General features: G+C 42.3%; 1 protein-coding gene and 1 long non-coding RNA gene across 2 annotated transcripts in view; one reads left to right on the forward strand and one right to left on the reverse strand.

Annotated features, from left to right (window-relative positions):
* The window catches only part of MOXD1 (monooxygenase DBH like 1), a 34,580-nt gene extending 30,218 nt beyond the window's left edge, over nucleotides 1-4,362 (reverse strand). Inside the window, exon 1 of the mRNA XM_083607776.1 lies at nucleotides 3,979-4,362. Coding sequence (XP_083463902.1) covers nucleotides 3,979-4,233 — 255 coding nt within the window. The 5' untranslated portion in view covers nucleotides 4,234-4,362. The remainder of the gene's footprint in view (nucleotides 1-3,978) is intronic.
* LOC310760040 overlaps nucleotides 1-20,858 on the forward strand; it is a 592,410-nt gene that overhangs the window by 503,116 nt on the left and 68,436 nt on the right. The window lies entirely within an intron of this gene.

Raw genomic sequence — 20,858 nt, forward strand, 5'->3', positions numbered from 1 at the left:
TGACAACCTGCAATATATGTTGCCTCCTTTCCATTAGTAAAGGAAGTGAGAATAATATGTTCAACTACACTGGGGCACTCCAACACAAAGGGTCACAAGATTATTTGATAGCTTGATTATGCAATTTACTGGGGCATATGGGCCATTATGCTTGTGAGATGTAAATTTTGTTCCACGTGAATGCAAATTATGGATGAGAGTTTTCATTCTGTACCACTCAAGTCAGACTAGTACAGTGACTAGTGTGCCAGGTCCACATTCACATTTGGCACAAGTTAAGCTCTCAGCTTAATCCACATGGTTATGTTGTGAGGGTAAAATGTCAGTCTGAGATTCACTGGAAGGATTCAAATGTAATAAAGAACCAAAGAAAAAAAAATTGCTTCGGGCATTTTTAGGTGGGGAACCATTTAGAATTGGCAGGCTGACATCATTTAACCTGGCTTTGGGGGATTATGCAGGTTTACAAACTAACACAACAGAGACCACACCCTGCCCCTCTGGCTGGGTTTCCCCAGCAGGGCTTGATTAATTATAGCAGAGGGTCCCAACCAGGGCTATAGGTATTTTGTGTATCTGTGAAAAGGCTGAGAAGAGGGGGGTGTCTGTGAGGGATTTTATCTTACAAATAACACTTGTTTCTACACCTCATGGTAAAAGAATAAAACTTCAGAAATCGTGTCCTTTCTTCACAATTTGTTTCAGCCGTGTTCAAAACCTCTATCTGTACTCAACACTTCTTCAAAATGGCTGTTGAATTAATGCAGGTTTAAACACATGTTGAAAAGAAGCAGGTCTGCTGTGTGGAAGGCCAGTAAATATGGAGCAAGATGCCAACTACTATGCTTGTTCTGGTTTCTCAAGTGTGAATGCTCTTACACTACAAACGCACCCCATAGTTAAGTCAATACAGAGAGGCTTCGTACTGAAATGCCTCCAGCCAAACACCAGCTGACATATAAAGTATGTGTCACACTGACATATCTCCCCTTACTGCTTTTCTATTTGTTTTCTTAGCATTTCTTTGTTTATGTTGGCATGAGTGCATTTAAAAGAAGAATATGGTTCCGTTCACCATTTTCTCGATTTTCAAAATCTATTCTGATTGTTCCTCTGTAACATCTCAAAATTGATTGTATTTGATATATTCTTTGTTATGGGTGTCAGCTAACAAGCAAGGGTTATAATGAACACAGCGCTATCAAGTATTAATGAAGAGCTATTCACAAAAGGATTTATGCCTCAAGTAAGGGCTATTTTTGTGCAAGAATTCAACAGAAGGGTTTGCAATGCAACGTTCTGTAGAACTTGCACAAAACAAGCATTCATAAAGAAGGATTACCCTCTGCAAAAATGGATCTCACAGCTACTGCAGGCTGCGGGTGGGGACGCACAATTCCAGATAGGGGCGGAGACCACGGAGGAGGCAAGAAAATGCAAGCTGTGTCAATTCATGAGGAAAAAAGAGAGGGTCTTTCAAAAAGCTAGATGCAAAAATTAGAGCTGCCTTGAGCACTCTCATGGCAAGTAATCCGCCAAGAAACCCACTTTGGCACTATTGCAGTGGCAATATAACTACAAGTGCAGACAGACTGAGCGATTTCTCTGAGGCAGCACCAATCAAGTATCTTCGCTTCACTGCACTGAGGTACATGTGCTTTTTCCATGCTTAAATGTATTCATAATAATAGCTCCACCCGTCTGCAGCTACTTTGCTGCCATTGGCCTACAAATATGTCTGTAGTGAGTGCTCTCTCTCTTTCTCTTTCTCTCCCCCCTCCCCCGCCACCTTAGCTCAACTCTCACTCTTTTCCCACCCCTCATAGAACAGCTATTAAGCATGCTTGAGAGACCACTCTTATTTAGACACAAGTCTTGCACTTTCCAAATAGTTAGAGCTGGGTTCCCACTCTAATCTCTGAGCTCCTGGAATGCTCGGCCACTAATGCATCATTCCAGGCTCCCTCTCCACTCAACCACAGTTTTTGAAAGAATGTGTGGACCCTTTGTAAAGTTCTTTTTTGTCTCCATAACATAATTGCACCCTTCAACCTGATTGATCTATTTACAAGGAGTTAGTAGAAGCATCTTTCAAGTTCTGTTTCATCATACGAGATACTGAAGCAAAAGCCCCAGGTAACATCAAAAGGCACACAGAGAGATAATTATTTATGTTTTTTATTTTAAAGTTTTTCTGATCTCTAGTACTTGGCAAATATTTTCTTTTTTGGGTGGGGATGTGGGAAATCAATTCCTGGTAGGGCATTTTAAATTTTTAAAAGTCTGTGAAAAAAGAAAGCTCTGGCTTGTTTGTGTATATATGTGTGTTTTTCTTATAAATACTATGTAAGAACACTTCAGTTCCACTGTTCAGATCTTCCACTATGAACTTTCACAGGTCGATCAGCTAGATGTTGATCTATATCTTCCTTGATGGAAGCAAAGCAGTTTTATCTAATGGAGCATATGGATTGCAAGTTTCTTGAGAGCAGGGCCTTTTTTAAAAAATAAATATATAAAGCCATGTAAAGCACCATATTGTGTGCACCAGTATGGTGCAAACATAATAATTCACTTCTGTTTACTTATATAAACATAAGAAAGTAAGTATAACTAAAGGAAAAAGATAAATGCCTACTTTGTGGTAATCGAACCTTTATAATCTGTGCTAGATGATATAAAGCAGTTTCCTGTGTTCCTACGATCTTTTGTCATGTGGCTGGCTGCTAAGTTGACTCATGAGCCTTTTGTGAGGAACTTTATCAAAAGCATTTTGGAAGTCTAAGTATATATAATGTCAACCAGATCTCCCCCAACTGAATACTTGTGGACACACTAAAAGAATTCCAAAAGGTGTGTGACACAAAACCTCCCTTTGCAGAAGTCCTGCTTGTCAAGGTTTGTTCTTTTATGTAACTGCAAACTGATGTAGAAATCTGAAGAGAGTGAAAAAATGAGAAACTGAGGAGAAACAAAAATCTCCAGATTCGCCCATCCCTACAAGGGGACAAATATTCAATGTTCTATTACTAATCATATTAATTCCTGAATCTGTGCACATGAAGTGTGAACACAGTCAGGTGAACATTGGGGCTTGTCATCATTAACAATGCTAAAACTTGAGGCAGAAAATTACTTGTATGCCACTGCCTTTAACTCCAATGAGCACGCTACCCACCTGATCACTCATCTGCTCACCTTAGAAGGGTCTTCGATGGACCCAAGTCTTGCCCAGGGATCAACCCTCAAACCTGTCAAATTCAGAACCAACTTCAGCACCAGGCTTCTAACCTGGGAGATAAGGCTACTGTATTCATAAAATAGGTCAAATTTTAAAAAACCCTTTTAAGTCTTCTACTACTCTCTGTCTCGCATAGGATTGCTGGCACACACCCTCCCCATAAAAACACACGCCCCGCACATGCCAGAATAACTCCAATACATGTTTGAATGTTTCCTCATAGTAATTCTTTTTACAACCCAGCAAGTTCACGGAAAACGCGTAAGGAGGTTTTCCGAAACCTATCCCTTAAGAAGCATTGGCACCAGGGTTTTTTTTTGTTTTTTGTGAACCGCCCCGAAGATCTTTTCATGAAGGACGGTATATAAATCGAAAATGATAATAGTAATAATGGCATGACAGTAATGACTATTTAGGAGAAGCAAGCACGAGATCCCATTTTGCCCCTTGCCCCAAACGGTCGCGATTTGGTGGCTGTCCCGTTGCCTTTCACTACACCAGCCGCTTTGTAATGGACTCTCGTGCTCTGAGCATGCACAGAGTGCACGGCTGCCCATTCCACTGAGCAGCTGGAGCCTGGACCCCTAAGGAGCTTGGATCCCTGGTCCTGGGAGGGGGAGCCAGCCCTTCTTCTCCTTCCCTCTCCTCCAATGCACTTGTGAGCCAGACCCCCGACCCTGATCAGATCGTACTCTGCCCCCCCCCCCAGCGCTGTCCAAGGCGCCCGTCCGCCTCACCTGCAGGTAGGGCTTCCCCGCGTCCAACCCGCCCAGCACGATGTCCGCCGAAGCCATGCCTCCCGTCGGCGAGAAGCCGAAGCCCACGTAGCCCGCCGCGCGCACCTCCAGGCGGAAGGCGATGGAGCTGCCCTGCGCAGCCCACGAGAGCCGGTAGCGGGACGCCCCGTCCAGCACGGCGCTGTGTGGGTAGTGGCGCCCGGGCACGGCGGGCAGCCCCCACAAGAGGAGCAGCAGCAGCGGCCAGCGGCGCATCCTCGTCGCCCGCTGAACCCGCGCCAGGCGCGCACCTCAGCCGACCGCTAAGCTGTGGGGACTGAGCTGGCCGAGGCAGCCTCCTGGCGCCTCCGCCAGGCGCCGCGCCTGCTCATTGGACGGGGCGGGCGCCCGGCGTCACCCCGCCCCCGCGGAGTCAGCGGGCCTCGAGGGCTGAGGAAAGCGCGGGAGAAGAAGGAGGAGGAGGAGAGCGCGACCTGCGTGAGGAGCCCTGAGGAGAGCCGGGGCGGCGGCGAAGGTCCTGAGGGGAAAGAGCGAGGGGGCAGAAGCTCGCGGCTGAGCAACGAGGAGCCCCCTCCTCCCCCGTCAGACAGGCAGAAATTCAACAGGAGAAGCCTTTGACACGTGCTCCTCTTCAAAGTCCTGCTGCTGAGAGGCGGAGCGGAGGAGAGAGGTGGCACGTGCCTCGTGGACGCGGGAGGGAAAGAGGAGAGCGACGCGCGCCCTGCCAGGCGGAGGGTTTCTCAGGTACCAGGTAGATAACAGGCAGCACATCCAACACCTGTAAGCCTCAGCAGGGCGGTGCCAGGACACAGCCTGGTTCTGCAACAGGTAACAGAGTCAACCTGTTGGTCCTCCACTTTTGGCTCTAGATGCCGGAGAGGGGGAAGTAGATTGCCAGTTCTCTCCATCCCCACCAGGCACAATAAGATCAGACAGAGCAGACATGTGTACCTGTGGCAGACACACAGGACAAGACAGTCTGATGGCAGAGTTTGCCCTGCCTTATCTTTGAAAACTTGGCTGGAGGGGAATGTCACTTGTTGGGACAGCTTCGCAGCTTCCATTTGCTTATGGACCTCTTGCCTTGCTCATGCGCCTTGGAATCCTGACTTCTGGGACTTGTGCTTGCCACTGAGCTTGTACCACTATGACCATGAACAGAGACATCTTCCTTATTCTGAAGTCACAGATGCTACCAGTGGGAGCATGTCAATGGCAAGAACCTGTAAGCCTCAGCATGGCGGTGCCAGGACACAGCCTGGTTCTGCACCCCTCTAGTCCAGGTGGCAGAGTCAACATGTTGTGTTGCAGTGCGTTTGCTTCACCAGAGGTGCTGCTGCTGTGCGACCTCTAAGTGGTTTCCACAGGTGGTCCTTTTCAGGTGTCAGATGTGCTGCTTTGGCTGCACTGCACTTTGGCCCCACTGCCCTGAACTGAATCATAGAACTGTAGAGCTGGAAGGGACCCTGAGGATCATCGAGACTAGAGCAGGGTTTCCCAAACTTGGGTCTCCAGCTGTTTTTCGACTGCAACTCCTAACATCCCTAGCTATTAGGACCAGCAGTCAGAGATGATGGGAATTATAGTCCAAAAACCAGCTGGGGACCCAAGTTTGGGAAACCCTGATCTAGACCAACCCCCTACAATGCAAGGCAGGAATATGCAGCTGTCCCATACGGGGATTGAACCTGCAACTTTGGCATTTTCAGCACTATGCTCTAACCAACTGAGCTATCCAGGTTGATCCTTTCTTAGCAGGCCATGCGACTGGTGGTCTGAAAGAGTGTCTTTAAAACAAAACCCCCGCAGTGATTTACATCTTTTTCAGTCAGTTGCCCCATCCCCCAGTGCCATTCAGGCAGCTTGGCACCACAGCATTGAACCCAGACATAGGTATGGAATGAAGGGAAATGAGACCCTTGCTGAAGGGAAACAGACCTGGGAACCATATGCTTATTGCCTTGGGTTCTGTGGTGGAAGAAAAGTGATATGAGAAAAATAATCCAAGCTGCAGCCTGGACAAGACCTAGTATATCATGTGGTCAGTAGGATTGGGACATTAATTGTCTTACCCTATCAACAATCACATAGTGAAAACTACATTCCAAAAGTTTTAAATGAAAAAACACACATCAAAAACATAACCAGCTTAGCTGCTGTTTAATAACCATTAATAACCAGAATGGCTGAGGCAACCCCGTCAGATGGGCGGGATACAAATAAGTTGTTGTTGTTGCTATATAACGACCTTGTCATATTTGGAGTAAGGCTGGGGAAGGGTAGGTTTTTAATCACCTTTTCTGTGCATGGTTATGGACTAATTTGGGATTCTAATTGTTAACAACTGTGAACAGATGGAATATTCATCCAGATACAGTTAACAGCATTTTAGTGCAAACTCAGTGTGGAAGAAGCTGATGTCTGTACGAACCTAAGTTTCCACACACAGCAAAGAGGACTACTTATGGTAAATGGAAAGCATTCTGAAAGGCTTGATATATTACGGTCACTTTTAAAAAATATCAATAAACAAAAACAAACCACACATCGTTTAGAGAAAGCAGAGGAATGCCAGACTTTCCAAAAAGCTCACACTTTGGCTGATCCCTGCGATGGCTGTGTGTACATTGCCATTTACTCCAGCTCCAGTGCACTCCCACTGCTGGTGTTTGAAACAAAGTACACATGACGTTGGCCACAACCCATATGTATCCTGAAATTTCTTGAGAAATACAGAGGTTTGATGTGATTGCCCTCAAATCAGCTTCTGTCTGACTTGTGAGCTTAAGCTGAGGTGTGAGAGTTGAGCTGAGGTGTGAACATTTCAGAAAACCTTTGTGCATGCTCAGATGACCGCTTCATTGAATAGGAGTTTAGTGGGGTCACAGGCATGGGGAAACCAAACAGGTAAAGCTCATTGGATGAAGACCTCTCCAACGTCTGTCTAGTATGAACAGCAATTTAAAAATGGAATGGGGCAGAGAGGAGAATGACCTCACTGCATTTTAAGCTGCTAATGTGTACATAGCCAATGTCTTCTGGAATTATGTCCCATTGTGAAGCACATTTATATATATTTTCTTTCTGTTTGTGCATGTAGGCTTTAGGACAGCATGTAGAGAATGGGATCTAATCCACAAGAAAGGGGGTAGCAAAAGGACGCCACCCTGTATGAAAGTAGAAGGGAGAATTGCCATTTATTTCAACCACAATGTACACTTTTCACACTTTAGTTTGTAGATAAAATGATGTCATCATAGAATTAAGGAGATGGAAACCATTATTAAATAAAGTACTATAACGAAGGAAAGAGGCCAGCTTTTAGAAGTGGCTGGGGGTAGGTGGGGGTTCATGCCAAGTGTGTGGTACACAAACAGAGCTTCTTACACCACACTGCTAAATTAAGGGATGAGATCACATGTTTCCACTTAGTCTTTTAAGCTCACTTTTTGAAACCTTCCTTTAAAGCTGTGCCGTGTAGAAATTTCCAGCTGAAATAGTTCCTGCTTTAGACGTTCACATCTTCATCTCAAACACCTTCCTCCATGGCGCATGGTTCAATGGGGCAGATATTCTGAAAATGTCTCCAAAGCTTGAATGTCCCCTGAGCCTTCAAAGAGCATTGCCTCCAAGCTATCAGGCTTTTCCACACACTTATGTCCCTAGTTTAAAACTCATATATCCATCAGTGGCCTGTGTGCTAATTTGTTTGGAAGTTTAGCAAGCCGTACAGGACTATATCCAGAGAAGAGGTAAAAGACCTTTGGATAAAAGTGGAGAAGGGCCATTTCAAGCTAGTGAAGAGGGGTAAACTACACACACAAAAAAAGTCCAAATTGGATTGCTGCTAGTATCAGCAGTACATAACTTTGGGAGTGCACTTTACACTGAGTTACAAGGTTAAACTGACTTGAGGCTGTAAGAGGATATACTGAATGGATATCCGAGGGTTTTAAAACGAAGCCTGGATTATAGAAGGATCTACTGAGTGCATTAATTCTCAGTAATCACAGTTCCTATAACTGTTGTTCTGATTTCTCCAAGATTATATCTTTTTCAGATAATCAATCTAGGGTACTCTTTCAAGGCTTTTCGGGTTGCAAATACAGAGCCTGTGCTTTTAAGTTTCCACATGCCTTGTGTCTGTTTTCACAGTCTGATGACTGCACATAGAGTGGGGTGTGGGACCTGCCGCTACAGCCCTGCTCCCTGCTGCCAGATGCGTTCATTTAGCTCACACTGATCGTCTGAAAATAGCTTATCGTTATTATTCCTCTTGCTTAAATGTAGGGAAATAAAACTGGGACTGAATCTCTTGCAAAGTGTCATCCACATAGCATCCAAAGCTGGGCCATGAGTTCTAGTCACCAAATTAATTACATTTCCTACCTTCTGTCTTTCACCACAGCTCTGAGTGCTTGTCGGGTGAAACTTAGGAGCAGGAGAAGATGACCAGTTTTGGTTGATAAATTTAAGCTTGAGTGACAGAATTGCAAATTTAATAACTGTCTTAATGAAGGCAATGTAAATGTGATGGTAAATAGAACTTGTTTAGTGCTGACCTTTATCAATAAGCTTTTAGGAGGCCAGTGGGAAATGTTAGAAAACTCTGACATTTACAGAAAATCTCAAGGTCAACTGAGCATTGCCAGTAAATTACGAAGTTCTGTCCTCATTTCCATCATTTAGTATTAAAGGACAAGATTCACCATAGCTAGTTTGTACTTTCCCAAAACAAACCTTGTGACATAAATATCTCTGATTATTTAACAGTGAATCTTAATGCCAAGCAATTTGCCCCAACAAAGAGCTACCACCTTAGGGTAGATGGCAATATTTTCATTGGAGCTGGGGTAAATGTTGAAATGTGACTCATTCATTTATACAGTTCACTGGTACATTTCAAGAGCCACCAAGTATCTTCTGTAAATTACCGATTTTTATCTTAATTTCTATCATAACAATTGCTGTTGGGATCTATTAGGGCAACAGTACATTGCTATGGATTCTTGAGACATTATGAATGCTTGTAATGGTCAACGTATTGTTATACAAATGTAAAATGTGAGAATATGGAAACCAATGAATTTCTGAATGCTTTGGGGATTTACCAGTGAACAGGCTACCCTTTCACCCTACTTTCACTATGAAATGGTAAAATTCATTGGGCTATCAACATGATTTCTCATGGGCACCTTTTCATCATTGTGGAGCTGATGTTGCCATTTGGTATTCTAGGTAGCTCCAGACAAAGAAGCAGACTGGACAACAGCTAGAGCATGGATAGTGCAAGAATCATAGAACTGTAGAGTTGGTAGAAACCCTAAGGGTCATCTAGTCCTATCCCCTGCAATGCAGGAATTCTGCCCACAGACGTCCCTGTACTGTGATTTGAAGTGCTGTCAACTGGGGCTTCAAAGCACAGTATCACATGATGTCCCTATGACATCAGGTGACCCACAGGTGAGTAGCCCTGTCCACCTGTGAGTTTCGGCATGCCAGGAGCGTGGAGATAAAGATCTGGCCTGCTGGGCAGGAAAAGGTTCCCAACCCCTGGTGGAGAATTTCATCTCTTCTCCAAACTATTTGCCTCACTTCCTTGCTTTCCCTTCCTGAGAAAGTTAGTTGAAGCACATCTTCTGCAGTGAAGACAAAGAATTCATTCAGCTTCTCTGCAACTTCCTTTTACTGCTTTAGCACACTTTTCACTTCCATGTCATCCAAAGGTCCAACTGCTTCCTTAGTCAGCTTCCTGTTTCTAATGCATTTTTAAAAAAGGATTGTTGGTTTAAATATTTTTTAGCAATTTGCTCCTCATATTCTTTCTTTTCTTTTCCTTTTGCTCGCTATTGCCTGCTTGCATTTCTTTGCCAAAGTTTGTGTTCCTTTGTGTTCTCTTTGGACAAGACTTGTTTTCTGAAAGAAGCCTTCTTGCTTCTAACAGTCTCCTTGACTCTGCTTGTGAACCATGTTGGCACCTTCTTGGCTTTGGTGGTACCTTTTCTAATCATCTGAGCTTCAGCACACAAAACCTGGAACTCCCTGCAGGGATCCTTCTTTCCAGTCAGAGCATATTGCTGGGGGTCACATTCTTTAAGAGATTACCCAGAACATTGCAGCACCTTCTTGGCAGTAGCTGTTTTCTAAAGAGCCTGTTTTCCAATGATCTTGTGAACCACTGTTGCAGCCAACCATCTAACACACCCATGCTGACTCAGACCGTAAGGCCATTTATTTTTTTAAAAAAGACATTTATCAAGAAACCACAAGCAGGGATCAGCCTGGTGTTGCCAGCTTCAAAAGAGCTTATTCCTATGTTTATATAATGGGTTCAAAAAGCATGCTAAAGGCTGCTCTTCATTCATGAGGCATTATGTTTCCTTTCTTTCTAGCACAGGCATATGGAACTTACGACTCTTGAGGTGTTGTTGGACCACAGCTCCCTTGACCATTGGCCATGCTGGCTAAATCTGATAGGAGTTGGAGTCTAACAACATTTGGAGGACCACAGGTTCCCCATTCATTCATAGATCCTTCCACCCATTCAAATGATAGTGCTTGTTGAGCAGGAAACATGACTGTGGTTGTTGCCCATCCTGCTGCCCCATATGGATGTTCTGGTGAAGGTCTGAAGGAGCCTATGCACATTCAACTTGTCAAACTGTAGTCCATGTGATTACGGATGCTCAAATAGGGTCTGCAGTTGCTCGGACAAAGCCTATGCACATAGCTGTATGTGCACATAGGTTCTTTCTCACCTTCACCTGAGCACCTGTGTGGGGCTCTTCCACACTATGATTTTTCAGTTGTGTGTGCAAAACATAAAACGTATTTGAAAGTTCACCATAACATAATTCTGGAAGGAAATTTAGTTTTCAAAGGGGATAGGAATTATTATGTACCAGCTTTCTAGTGTAAGACTTAACATTGCCCACCTGCCTGTCTACTGCAAAATTTCAGGATCTCTTTAGCAGTCTTGCCAAATGGCAAAACATGTAAGCTGGTCAGCTGGACATGCAGGGAATCAATCTGCCAGCTTCATCAACCATACAAAGAACTCTGCACAGATCAAACCATGTTCCTAGCAAACCATATATATGGTCAGGTGAAATGGCTGAAAATCAGTTTTTAATCCAAGTGCTTTGATGTAAGTGTGTTATGGATTAGGCTACTAGAGATCCAAGCAATCCCATAGGGCTTAATTTTTAAGAAACAGAAATGAATTAAAGTCCTGTGTATCTGAATTAAGGTTCAGCTGAGCTGGCTCACTGCTAGTTAAATTCAACTTTGCATTAGTTTTAGAAGAAGGAATGAAACCCATACATTTAGCAAATTTGCACTGCCTTTACATTCTCAATGATCCATTAATAAGCCAAGCTCTCTTCCACAAAGGAAAAATATCACACTACCATTGGCACTCAACTTCCAGAATTTTAAAAAAAGTTTTGATTTGCTGATTGAGAAATAGGAAAGTCAATTAAGGAAAAAGAGAATGGACCACAGTTCAAGAGGATCTGTGGAGCCGTGATGATTGATCAATGTTAAATGGTTTCAGGAATGTAAATCATGGCAATTATGCAACTAGACATGCAACTAATTTTGTAAATTATAGTTTTTTGCCATCTAAGGAGGACCTTTTTGATTTTGAAAGGAATTTTGACTATAGAGTATGGATTGTTTTTGTACTCCCTAGACATTTTTTTAAATTTTCATTTGCTGTCCCTGTCTATTTTAATGGTTCAGTTTTAGCACATTTATTTCTGGTTGATCAATTTTAATTCCAGTGTGCTAAACCAACTTGAGTATATATTTAAAAAGAAAAACAGAAAGTGGGGTATCAATGCTTTTAATAATTCAATAATAAATACTGTGCACATTGAAATCAGCAACAGCAAATAATACAATGAAACAATGGACCATAACCCAGCAAATATTAGCTGCAACTAAAACCACAATTTCTGTGTGAAAGAGCACATAAAATGCAAAAATTAGCAAGGAAGGAAATGTTGGGAAGAAGAAACAAAGTGCCATCTGAATGCAGCCCTAGAGTGGGTATAGAACTGAGATGTAAAGCATTAAAAGGGAATTGTAAAATATTAGTACAGTCTTGATCCTACAAGGTGAAGAATATCTTCAAATCTCTTTATGACACAAAGACTTTGTAAATGTTCAGTATAGCTCTTGGTTCAGATCTATGAGTCAACTGTACTCACCCTTTTTAATAACAGTGATTAAAGAAAATAAAAAGGGATTAGGGTGTGGATGTGACAGAAAATACCCAGCTCTGCATTTGTTTCTTCCTGGGATAAATATTTTGAACATCTTATATATGCCAAAAGCAGGTGGGGGGGGAGTAGAGGACAGAGGGTGAAGAAAGAACTGGGAGCGGATAGGGGATCTTTACCTGTCTTTTGGATCCACCGGGAAACTCAACAAACCTACTGTACCTGGAACTGGGTGTGGAGAGTTCAGCTGAGTGGGCAGTACAACTTCCTGAGGAAGTAGCATCCACCTTGGGCCTGCCCATAAAAAACAAGTCTAGAGTGAGAGACTAGAGTGATGGCCGCTGTTTGCAGGAACTCTTCTAATTGTGAGGCTTTTGTGGGTGAGCTGAGATGTGTGTGTGTGTAACTTTGCATTAATGTAACTTTTTATGTAACTGCATTTTTGTAATATTTTGTTTAAGTTGTTGCTTTAGTTTTTTGTATAGCACTTACAGTTTTTTAGTGTATTAATCAGTATAGAAATTAAATAACCAATAATCAAAACTTAGAGGTTTCAACTGCGTGGGCATCACAAAAGGTCAGCAATAGTTTTTAGTACAAGCTCTATTTTAAAATAAAAATAAAATTTGAGCAAATCAGTTGACACAAAATAACAATTACTCATCAAACTCAATAGAAGCTTAAAAGGTTAAAGCAGATGCTTCCAACTTTTTTGGGGATACAAGAGTCACCAATGATTAGATGGTGGTTTTGAGGGGATTTCTTGGCAAAAAAGATAAATAAGGATCTATACCTCAGAACCATGTTTTTGCAGCACTGGCAGTTACCAGATCCATGGTTTTTATGTTCATTCAATGGAAACAGATGTGGTCTGTGATTTGGCAGAGGTGGGGAACCCGTTAAAAAAGGCTAGTGGGTTTTAAGACTCCAACAGCATCTGGAGGACACCAATTTGGGGAAAGACTGGAGTAGACTAGAGTTTCCAAAACTTGTATTCAGCTGTTGTTTGACTACAACTCCCATCATCCTTAGCTAACAGGACCAGTGGTCAGGATAATGGGAAGTGTAGTCAAAAAACAGCTGGAGATACAAGTTTGGGAAACCTGGACTAGACAATACATGTGCACACAATTCTTCAACTTTTTGATGAAGGAAAGCTATGGGAGTCTGCAAGTCTGAGCAGAGGAATTGGCTGCTTAGCCCTTTCTCCTCTGGCCATTCTTCTGCTAAAAAAGAGACACAAATTCAGAGGAATTTGTTTGCATCATCAGGAGGAATGTTTTTAACCACATTGCACAGAATTTTAAGTAGCAAGACTTAAAGAAGGGAAAGGGTTAAGTATCTCCTCTTTTCACTGTTCCTCTGCTCAAACTTGCAGCATCCTTAGGCCACACATTAAGTTTAAAAAAATGTCAGGAGATGTATACTTCATCTGCCTTGAAACATCTCATTTGACCTGAGTCAAATGGTAGACTTGGGAATTCTCAGCTCATGGGACCATAATAACCCCCAATAGCCTTTGTGGGATATTCTTTAGAAGATATGAGCCCAAGAACTTAATCTTCTTTGCATTAATTGTGATTCCTATTTTTGTCCTGCTCAAATCCTCCTAATGGAAAGCAGAGGAAGTCAAGCCCTGCCTTTTAGCAAACCCCAAGGCTAGAATCTGAATGGGAAGCCTAATTTTTCCCCATCTTGATATCAACAATTAAATCTAAATTAAAATGTTCCTGGAAGTTTTCCACAGCCAAGTGATTAAAAAAAATCTGCCAAATTTAGTTCTCATACAGCAGTTGCTGTATAAGCTTGAGTAAAAGAAAACTATTTTTGTGATAGGTAGGTAAAGGATTTCTAGTATGAGATTTAAAAACAAAACATGAAAATTGAGGAAAATGTTAAGTACATAATTAGGGTAAGCCATGGTACTTTGATCATGGCAATAAGCTATTAGCACAGAGGCTGCCATGCATTTGCAGAGAGAACTCAGTGGTCTTCATATGTCTAAAATAGAATCACTGATGAATAAATGCATAACAAGAAACTTCATTTATTTAGTTAATTTAAGTAACTGTTTTTATTTAATTAACAATTGTAGAGAACTGCTGTGTTGAATCCATCATGGCAGCAGGTTTTCATGCTTCTTTCTCATCACTGAAGCCCTCTCTGCTATCTAAAATTCTCTCCTGAGGGATGAAGCACTGTGGTGATCACACAGGGTCCCAGGACGTTTAACGGTCTATTCATCTCTGTGCCACCACTGTGCTTGCTTCCCCGCTGCCACCAACCAGTTACTCTCTGGTGAAACACTGAGTCCAGACAGTTGTTAAAAGTGAACCAAAAAAAAAAGTTTATTTTACAAACATTAACAAGTTTATGGTTTCTCCGATAGTATTCCTGTCAGTACCTTAACTTTAGTTTCTTTACCGGCCTATACCTTCCTAATACCTTCTGACTGATTTTCTCAACTGTTTGACTGACTCCTCTTAACAAATTCTCTCAGTCTCTCACCCCAGACTAGCCCAACCCACAGACTTATCTTATCTGTCTCTTCTAACTCTAGACTGTCTTCTCAACCACCCTAACTCTAACCCCCCCAAAAAAACCCCCTCTGTGCTTAAACCTTATACACAGTTACTGCTGCCCCCTGGTTTCACATTGGTTAGTCATTTTACAATTAGTTAACCCTTTCCATATGAACCCAGTATGATGTCACACACCTAGGAGGGCAAACGCCACAAGCACCCTCAAGGAAGACCTGGGATGTGCCCTTGGCCTGCAGTGGAAGAAAGGAATGTTAATATTCAGTTGGCTGTGATTCCTGAATTGCCAGGAGTTGGACTAAATGATCCTTGAGTCCCTCCTAACTCTACAGTTCTATGACACTATGATTTATGAAATTGCTTGTATAAATCAGAAGTTGTTTGCACAAGCTGGCTCCACCAGGTTTTTAACTCCCCACTTGAAACTGCTGCCTGCATTGGCTTGTGAAGAGACATTCAAGTGCCACCATGAATACAGTTGTAGTTTTAGCTCACTGGTACTAGCCTACAGTGGTCTCATTTGAACATCACAAATGTTTCAATCCTGACCACTTTGCTTGTCCCCACTTGCGCTGGAAGAAACTAGTCCCCGTCCCTGGCTTAGTGTTACATCTGAACTAAGGATCACAATTTATTTCATTCCCCAAAACCCCACAATCTGTAGCCAAGGTTTGTTGGTTTACTGACCATGATTTGTTGGAGCAAGAAATACCACAATTTCTGGTACAGAAATAACATTAATTCAGGGAATTGTTTCCATACCAGTGAGGATGAGAGAAAGAGCCTTACCATGACATGTGAACTGGAATGGCCTGGAAATGCATTCAATAAGTCTGATCTTGAGCACTGAGACATGTGTGAGTGACCAGCTTGTGGATTAATAGCCTCATATAACAAACATGCTTAAGACAAATTAATGCATGAAGGGGTTAACACCACAGAACAAGCTGTCCTGCCAGGCTTAGCTAGATCACTCCCCCTTATCTTGGGAGGGAGGGTTATCAAGCCTTTGTTCTTCCCATTCTGCCATGTGAACCCTACCAGTAAGCATGTCTAAACTAGATTCTCCAAGCTTAGACTGTGTGTCTTCAGTGAGCTGTCTTTTTTCTATACCAATAATTTAGAAGCTCTCACCACTTTGGAACCTAAGTTATACTGTCTATGTGTCCTGACTACCATGTTGAAAAGCACAAGAATCTGACGTTTGAAGACTTTGTAAGTGAATCATTTTTAACTTACCAAACGTGTGGTCTCTTTCTATGTTAAGATAAGAGGTGAACTTTGGAAGCAACATAAAAAAAGGTAAAGTTAAAGGACCCCTGACAATTAAGTCCAGTTGCGAACGATTCTGGGGTTGTGGCGCTCATCTCACTTTACTGGCCCAGGGAGCCGACGTTTGTCTGCAGTCAGTTTTTCCGGGTCATGTGGCCAGCATGACTAAGCTGCTTCTGGCGAAACCAGAGCAGTGCATGGAAACGCTGTTTACCTTCCCATCAGAGTGGTACCTATTTATCTACTTGCACTTTGACGTGCTTTTGAACTGCTAGGTTGGCAGGAGCAGGGACCAAGCAATGGGAGCTCACCCCGTCGTGGGGATTTGAACCCCTGACCTTCCAATTGGCAAGCCCTAGGCTCAGTGGTTTAGATATTTTAAAAGCTTAACAACCTATATTTCCACCCTTCACTTTGCTACATATTTTGTGATACTAAATCTCTACTGGGGTGCTCTCACCCAAGAGTACTTGCTCCAAACATCCAGGGAATTCTCCTTTTATATCTATATATATTTTCTTTAACCAAAACAAAAAACCAACACAGGTCATGGTAAGCAAGGAGTCAGCAATTTCAAACAGGTTCCTAGCAGCTGTCAAAAGTCTACTAGCTGTTTTGAAGTAGCCTTGCATTGTGGGTTAGGCTGTAGCTGTCACATATACAAGTGAAGATCATATTCAAGATCATGGAGGTTTAAACTCATGGTGGTAAACTAATAATAATAATAAATAAAAGCTTTGGCCAGAGCCAGAGAAAACTGCAAATGCTGGAGCAGGGTGGGGAAATCAATAGCCAGGGTCTCATGCAGAAGAACACCTACACATCTGCTTCAAAACTTTATTGGACTAAAGCCCAGGGTTGCACACTGCTCTCAAAAAGCATTAAAATGCTCTCTGGGGATAACAAAAAGCTGGAGATTTTGAGCTGCTCTACTACCGTAAAAGTGTTAAACTGCAGTAGTAGTAACAATTTTATTTGTTTAGCAACGAGCCATTACAAAGATAAAAGACATTTAGAGTCGAGCCACAAATTGGGCTCTTAATTTTCTGGCAGCTAGCGCAAATAGAGAAACATGCAAAGTAACATAATGTTTCTTGTCCAACAGCAAAAAGCACACAAACTCACTTGATTTAGCATTCCCCCCCGCCACCAGCTATACTCAGATATTTTTCATAAGGATCTTTATATGGAGGGCACTGCATAATGGAGTGAACAACATCCTCTATAACCATTTTACAAAACACACAGAAACTCTGTTCTAAGGGTAACTTTTTTTTTATAATCACGGCCTTCCAGAAAGGCAGGGGACATAAAAAGTCTTAATTCTGTAAAAGTAATTCTACATGCATCCAAAGTAACTAACTGTAACATATGTGAAAATAAAATAAATGTAGCACATGCAAATGTAAAGTTTCTTCTTGGATAGAGTGTGGTGCTGCTGATAACACCGAGGTTGCAGGTTCAATCCTCGCACGGGGCAGCTGGATATTCCTGTATTGCAGGGGGCTTGGACTACATAATCCTCAGGGTCCCTTCCAACTCTTGTTGTTGTTTAGTTGTTTAGTCGTGTCCGACTCTTCGTGACCCCATGGACCAGAGCACGCCAGGCACGTCTGTCTTCCACTGCCTCCCGCAGTTTGGTCAAACTCATGCTGGTAGCTTCGAGAACACTATCCAACCATCTGGTCCTCTGTCGTCCCCTTCTCCTTGTGCCCTCTATCTTTCCCAACATCAGGGTCTTTTCCAGGGAGTCTTCTCTTCTCATGAGGTGGCCAAAGTATTGGAGCCTCAGCTTCACGATCTGTCCTTCCAGTGAGCACTCAGGGCTGATTTCCTTAAGAATGGAGAGGTTTGGGAAAGGGATGCCAGAACTCACCATGAACACTTCCTTGTTCTCTTATAATGGCAATGGTGTCCACCTGAGAGGTGCTGGAACTGAGTTCCGGTTGGAAAAAGCCCTGTTCGCATTCCAGATGGGCATGACTCACAAAAAATGCAACAGCATCCAATCTCTAACACCCAGAGACAGATATAATTCCCACCACCCCAGGAAAAGGAACTAATAAAAGCCTCAAACCCCAAAGCTTTCAGGGATGCTGGATTTTGTAGGTTAAGTAGCATAACTGTGGAGAAGTGGTGTGCGTAAATCATGTCACAAAATCAAAGGATCTTATACATCCTATGGCATTTATATCATTTAGGTGCACTGTGAGAATCCTGTTGGTTTTTTAAATGCTAAAATGGTTAATAAAAATATGTAATGTATAGAAGACAGCTGCATAAATACTGCAGCCCAGAGACAGCTCTGACAGATGCCGTCTTGCTGACAGATTGTGAAGACAAACATGTAATTATTCTGTCATAAAATTTTCCAAGATATTTCAACATTAGGTTTATCGCTAGTCTGCTTCAGTTGAAGACAATGGCATGTCCTTTCAAAGCTTCCAGAAGAAAGCCTATGGCGTGTTTTCTTGCCCTGGTTGGGGAAAAAAAAACATTTTGGTGCTAATTTAACTGCAATGGGAAGGAAGGAGGGAGGAAGTATGGGTGATTAGCAGAGTTATAGTGTATGAAGATGAATCTAACTGACCCGTCCCTTTGCAATTCAGGAGGCACATCCACTTTAACATATGTTGAACAGCAATGTGATGAACTCAGCATCTATAAACCTTGACTGCCGCTGTTACAGATAATGCTCTTTTTGTCCTCATCATGAAGTGTAAAGGGTGGCATGCTCAGGAATTCTGGAACTAGGAATTCACTGAAAATGGAGACAACAGGGAGACAGATGCCTTTTAAAGTTAGGAACTGAATTTGTCAATGAGAGGCTGAAATCTCATCTTAAGATTTTGGTGCAAAGCATAGAGTTTTGCCACCAAGGGAACATCCAGCCACCATTCTATGCAAGCAGTGTTCCAGTGAGGCTGACTGCCTTTAAAGTGCTCTGCATCTTATGATATTTGAGTGATTTGATTGTACGTCACCATGGGATTCTTCATCTTATTTATTTGAATGGGGTTGGTGGGTCAAAAATACTCTTATAAAATAAGATAAAAAGTGTTCATAGGATGGAAGCCTTACTGCCTCTTGTTTTGGTACAATAGTGCTTGGTATCTAGTTCTGCTAGACAAGGGGTGCTCAGTTTGATGTTCCATTGATATTGTGGAACACCAGCTCCCATAATGCCTGATCATTGGCTGTGCTGGCTGGTCGGGTGGGAGCTAGATAACATCTGGAGGCCACCACATTGGCTACATTCATATTACTCCTGAATATGTGAGTTGTAGATGACTGGCGTTCTGATTCAAAGCACTAATCACCAGCTCTGTGATTGCTCATGTGTGTGTGTGTGAAGTGGGGAAGTAACTGTAGCAGGCATAGCAGAAATGTTCACTATTCAGAAGATATAGAAGCGATAATGTATTTAAGTCAGTGTCACCACTACCACCTTAGGTACTGTGTCCCAATGGGAAAACAATGAAATAGAAAAGGAAGGGAATTCACAGATGATCAAAACTGTGCCATGAAGAAGGAAGCAAAATACCGAAAGTGCACATATCAGCAGCTGAAAGCTCCTTACAGTCCCAATTCAGTGTTTCAAAGATCTTACAGTGATGAGACCTTGAAACTTAAAAAAGAAAGAAAGAATCTAAGAGTTGAAATCTTAATTAATAGCAGGATTTCTATACAGGCTGAAGCCACATCTGTGTGCAATATAAATGTGAAGGTTTTATCCTACTACAGGGACAGTGGCTCACCATATCTTAGCAATTTTCCTAGTATAATATTTTTCACTAATATAGGCATTTTAATGCACAGTTTGTTGAAGAAACAGAATTTGGAGAAGAGCGGGTTACACAAAAATAGCTGTGTTCTTGCTCATCTATTGTTTCATCAAGTGCAAATTAGATAAGTTCAAATTAGATAAAACTTGAACCAAACTGATTTTTTACTCCTGGATGCATATGAAAGGTGGCTCAGGGCAGAAGACCTCTGCATGCTGCTGAAATCCATAGCAGGGGGGGACAGGTCTAAGTGGCAATTAAAATTATCAGCAGGGCACATAGTATAGCACCATGGCATTATACAACTTTAGAATGCAGGTAAAAAAATGTGTGTTTAAATATGCTCCCATTTCAAAATATTTCACAAAACCAATAAAACGAATTTATGGCAGGCTGTGCTTATTTAGTGAGGCTAGAAGAACATTACTGAAAAAGACATTTATCATAATAAGGCAAGGTGCTTTGTGGGAGGTATTAAAAATGTAAAAAAATGAAAATACAGTCAAATTCTGAATATCTTTTGAGAATGAACAGGAAGAGAGAGAAAATAGGGCAATGAGGATAAATTCAAATGGGGGAGGGAGAGGGAAAGGGAGAGAAGGGTGCCCCCCCCCCCGTTTTCAGAAGAAAATTGAAGAAAGCATTGGATTGTATTATGAACCTGCAACTGAAGAATGAGCACATGGGATTTAGTTTCCTTTGATGAATGGCTGTCTCCATACCATATCTCCGTTGAGGCCAAATAATAATAATAAATTTTAATAAATCCTGCAAAATATCTTTTAAAGCTACAAATAAATGCTTTGCAGGTAAAGGCAGCATCTATACTGGAGACCGTGTAGGAGTGGATGGATGCAGTGAGAGGGAGTTCCAAGGCTGAAACAAGATCCACTCTTTCCTTGGAGAGGCAATTAGATTTGAGCCCTTCAGAGATATTCCCTTTACCCCCACCACCACCCCAACTTAAATTGTGGGAAAAAAGAAAAGGTCAGGGAGAGGTAACTGACTGTGCCGTCTGTTCCTGTCACAATTGTGCCTTTTGCCCCTTCTTTTGGTAT

This window comes from Podarcis filfolensis, assembly GCF_964270895.1.
Source record: "Podarcis filfolensis genome assembly, chromosome: 3".
Taxonomy (NCBI): Eukaryota; Metazoa; Chordata; class Lepidosauria; order Squamata; family Lacertidae; genus Podarcis; species Podarcis filfolensis.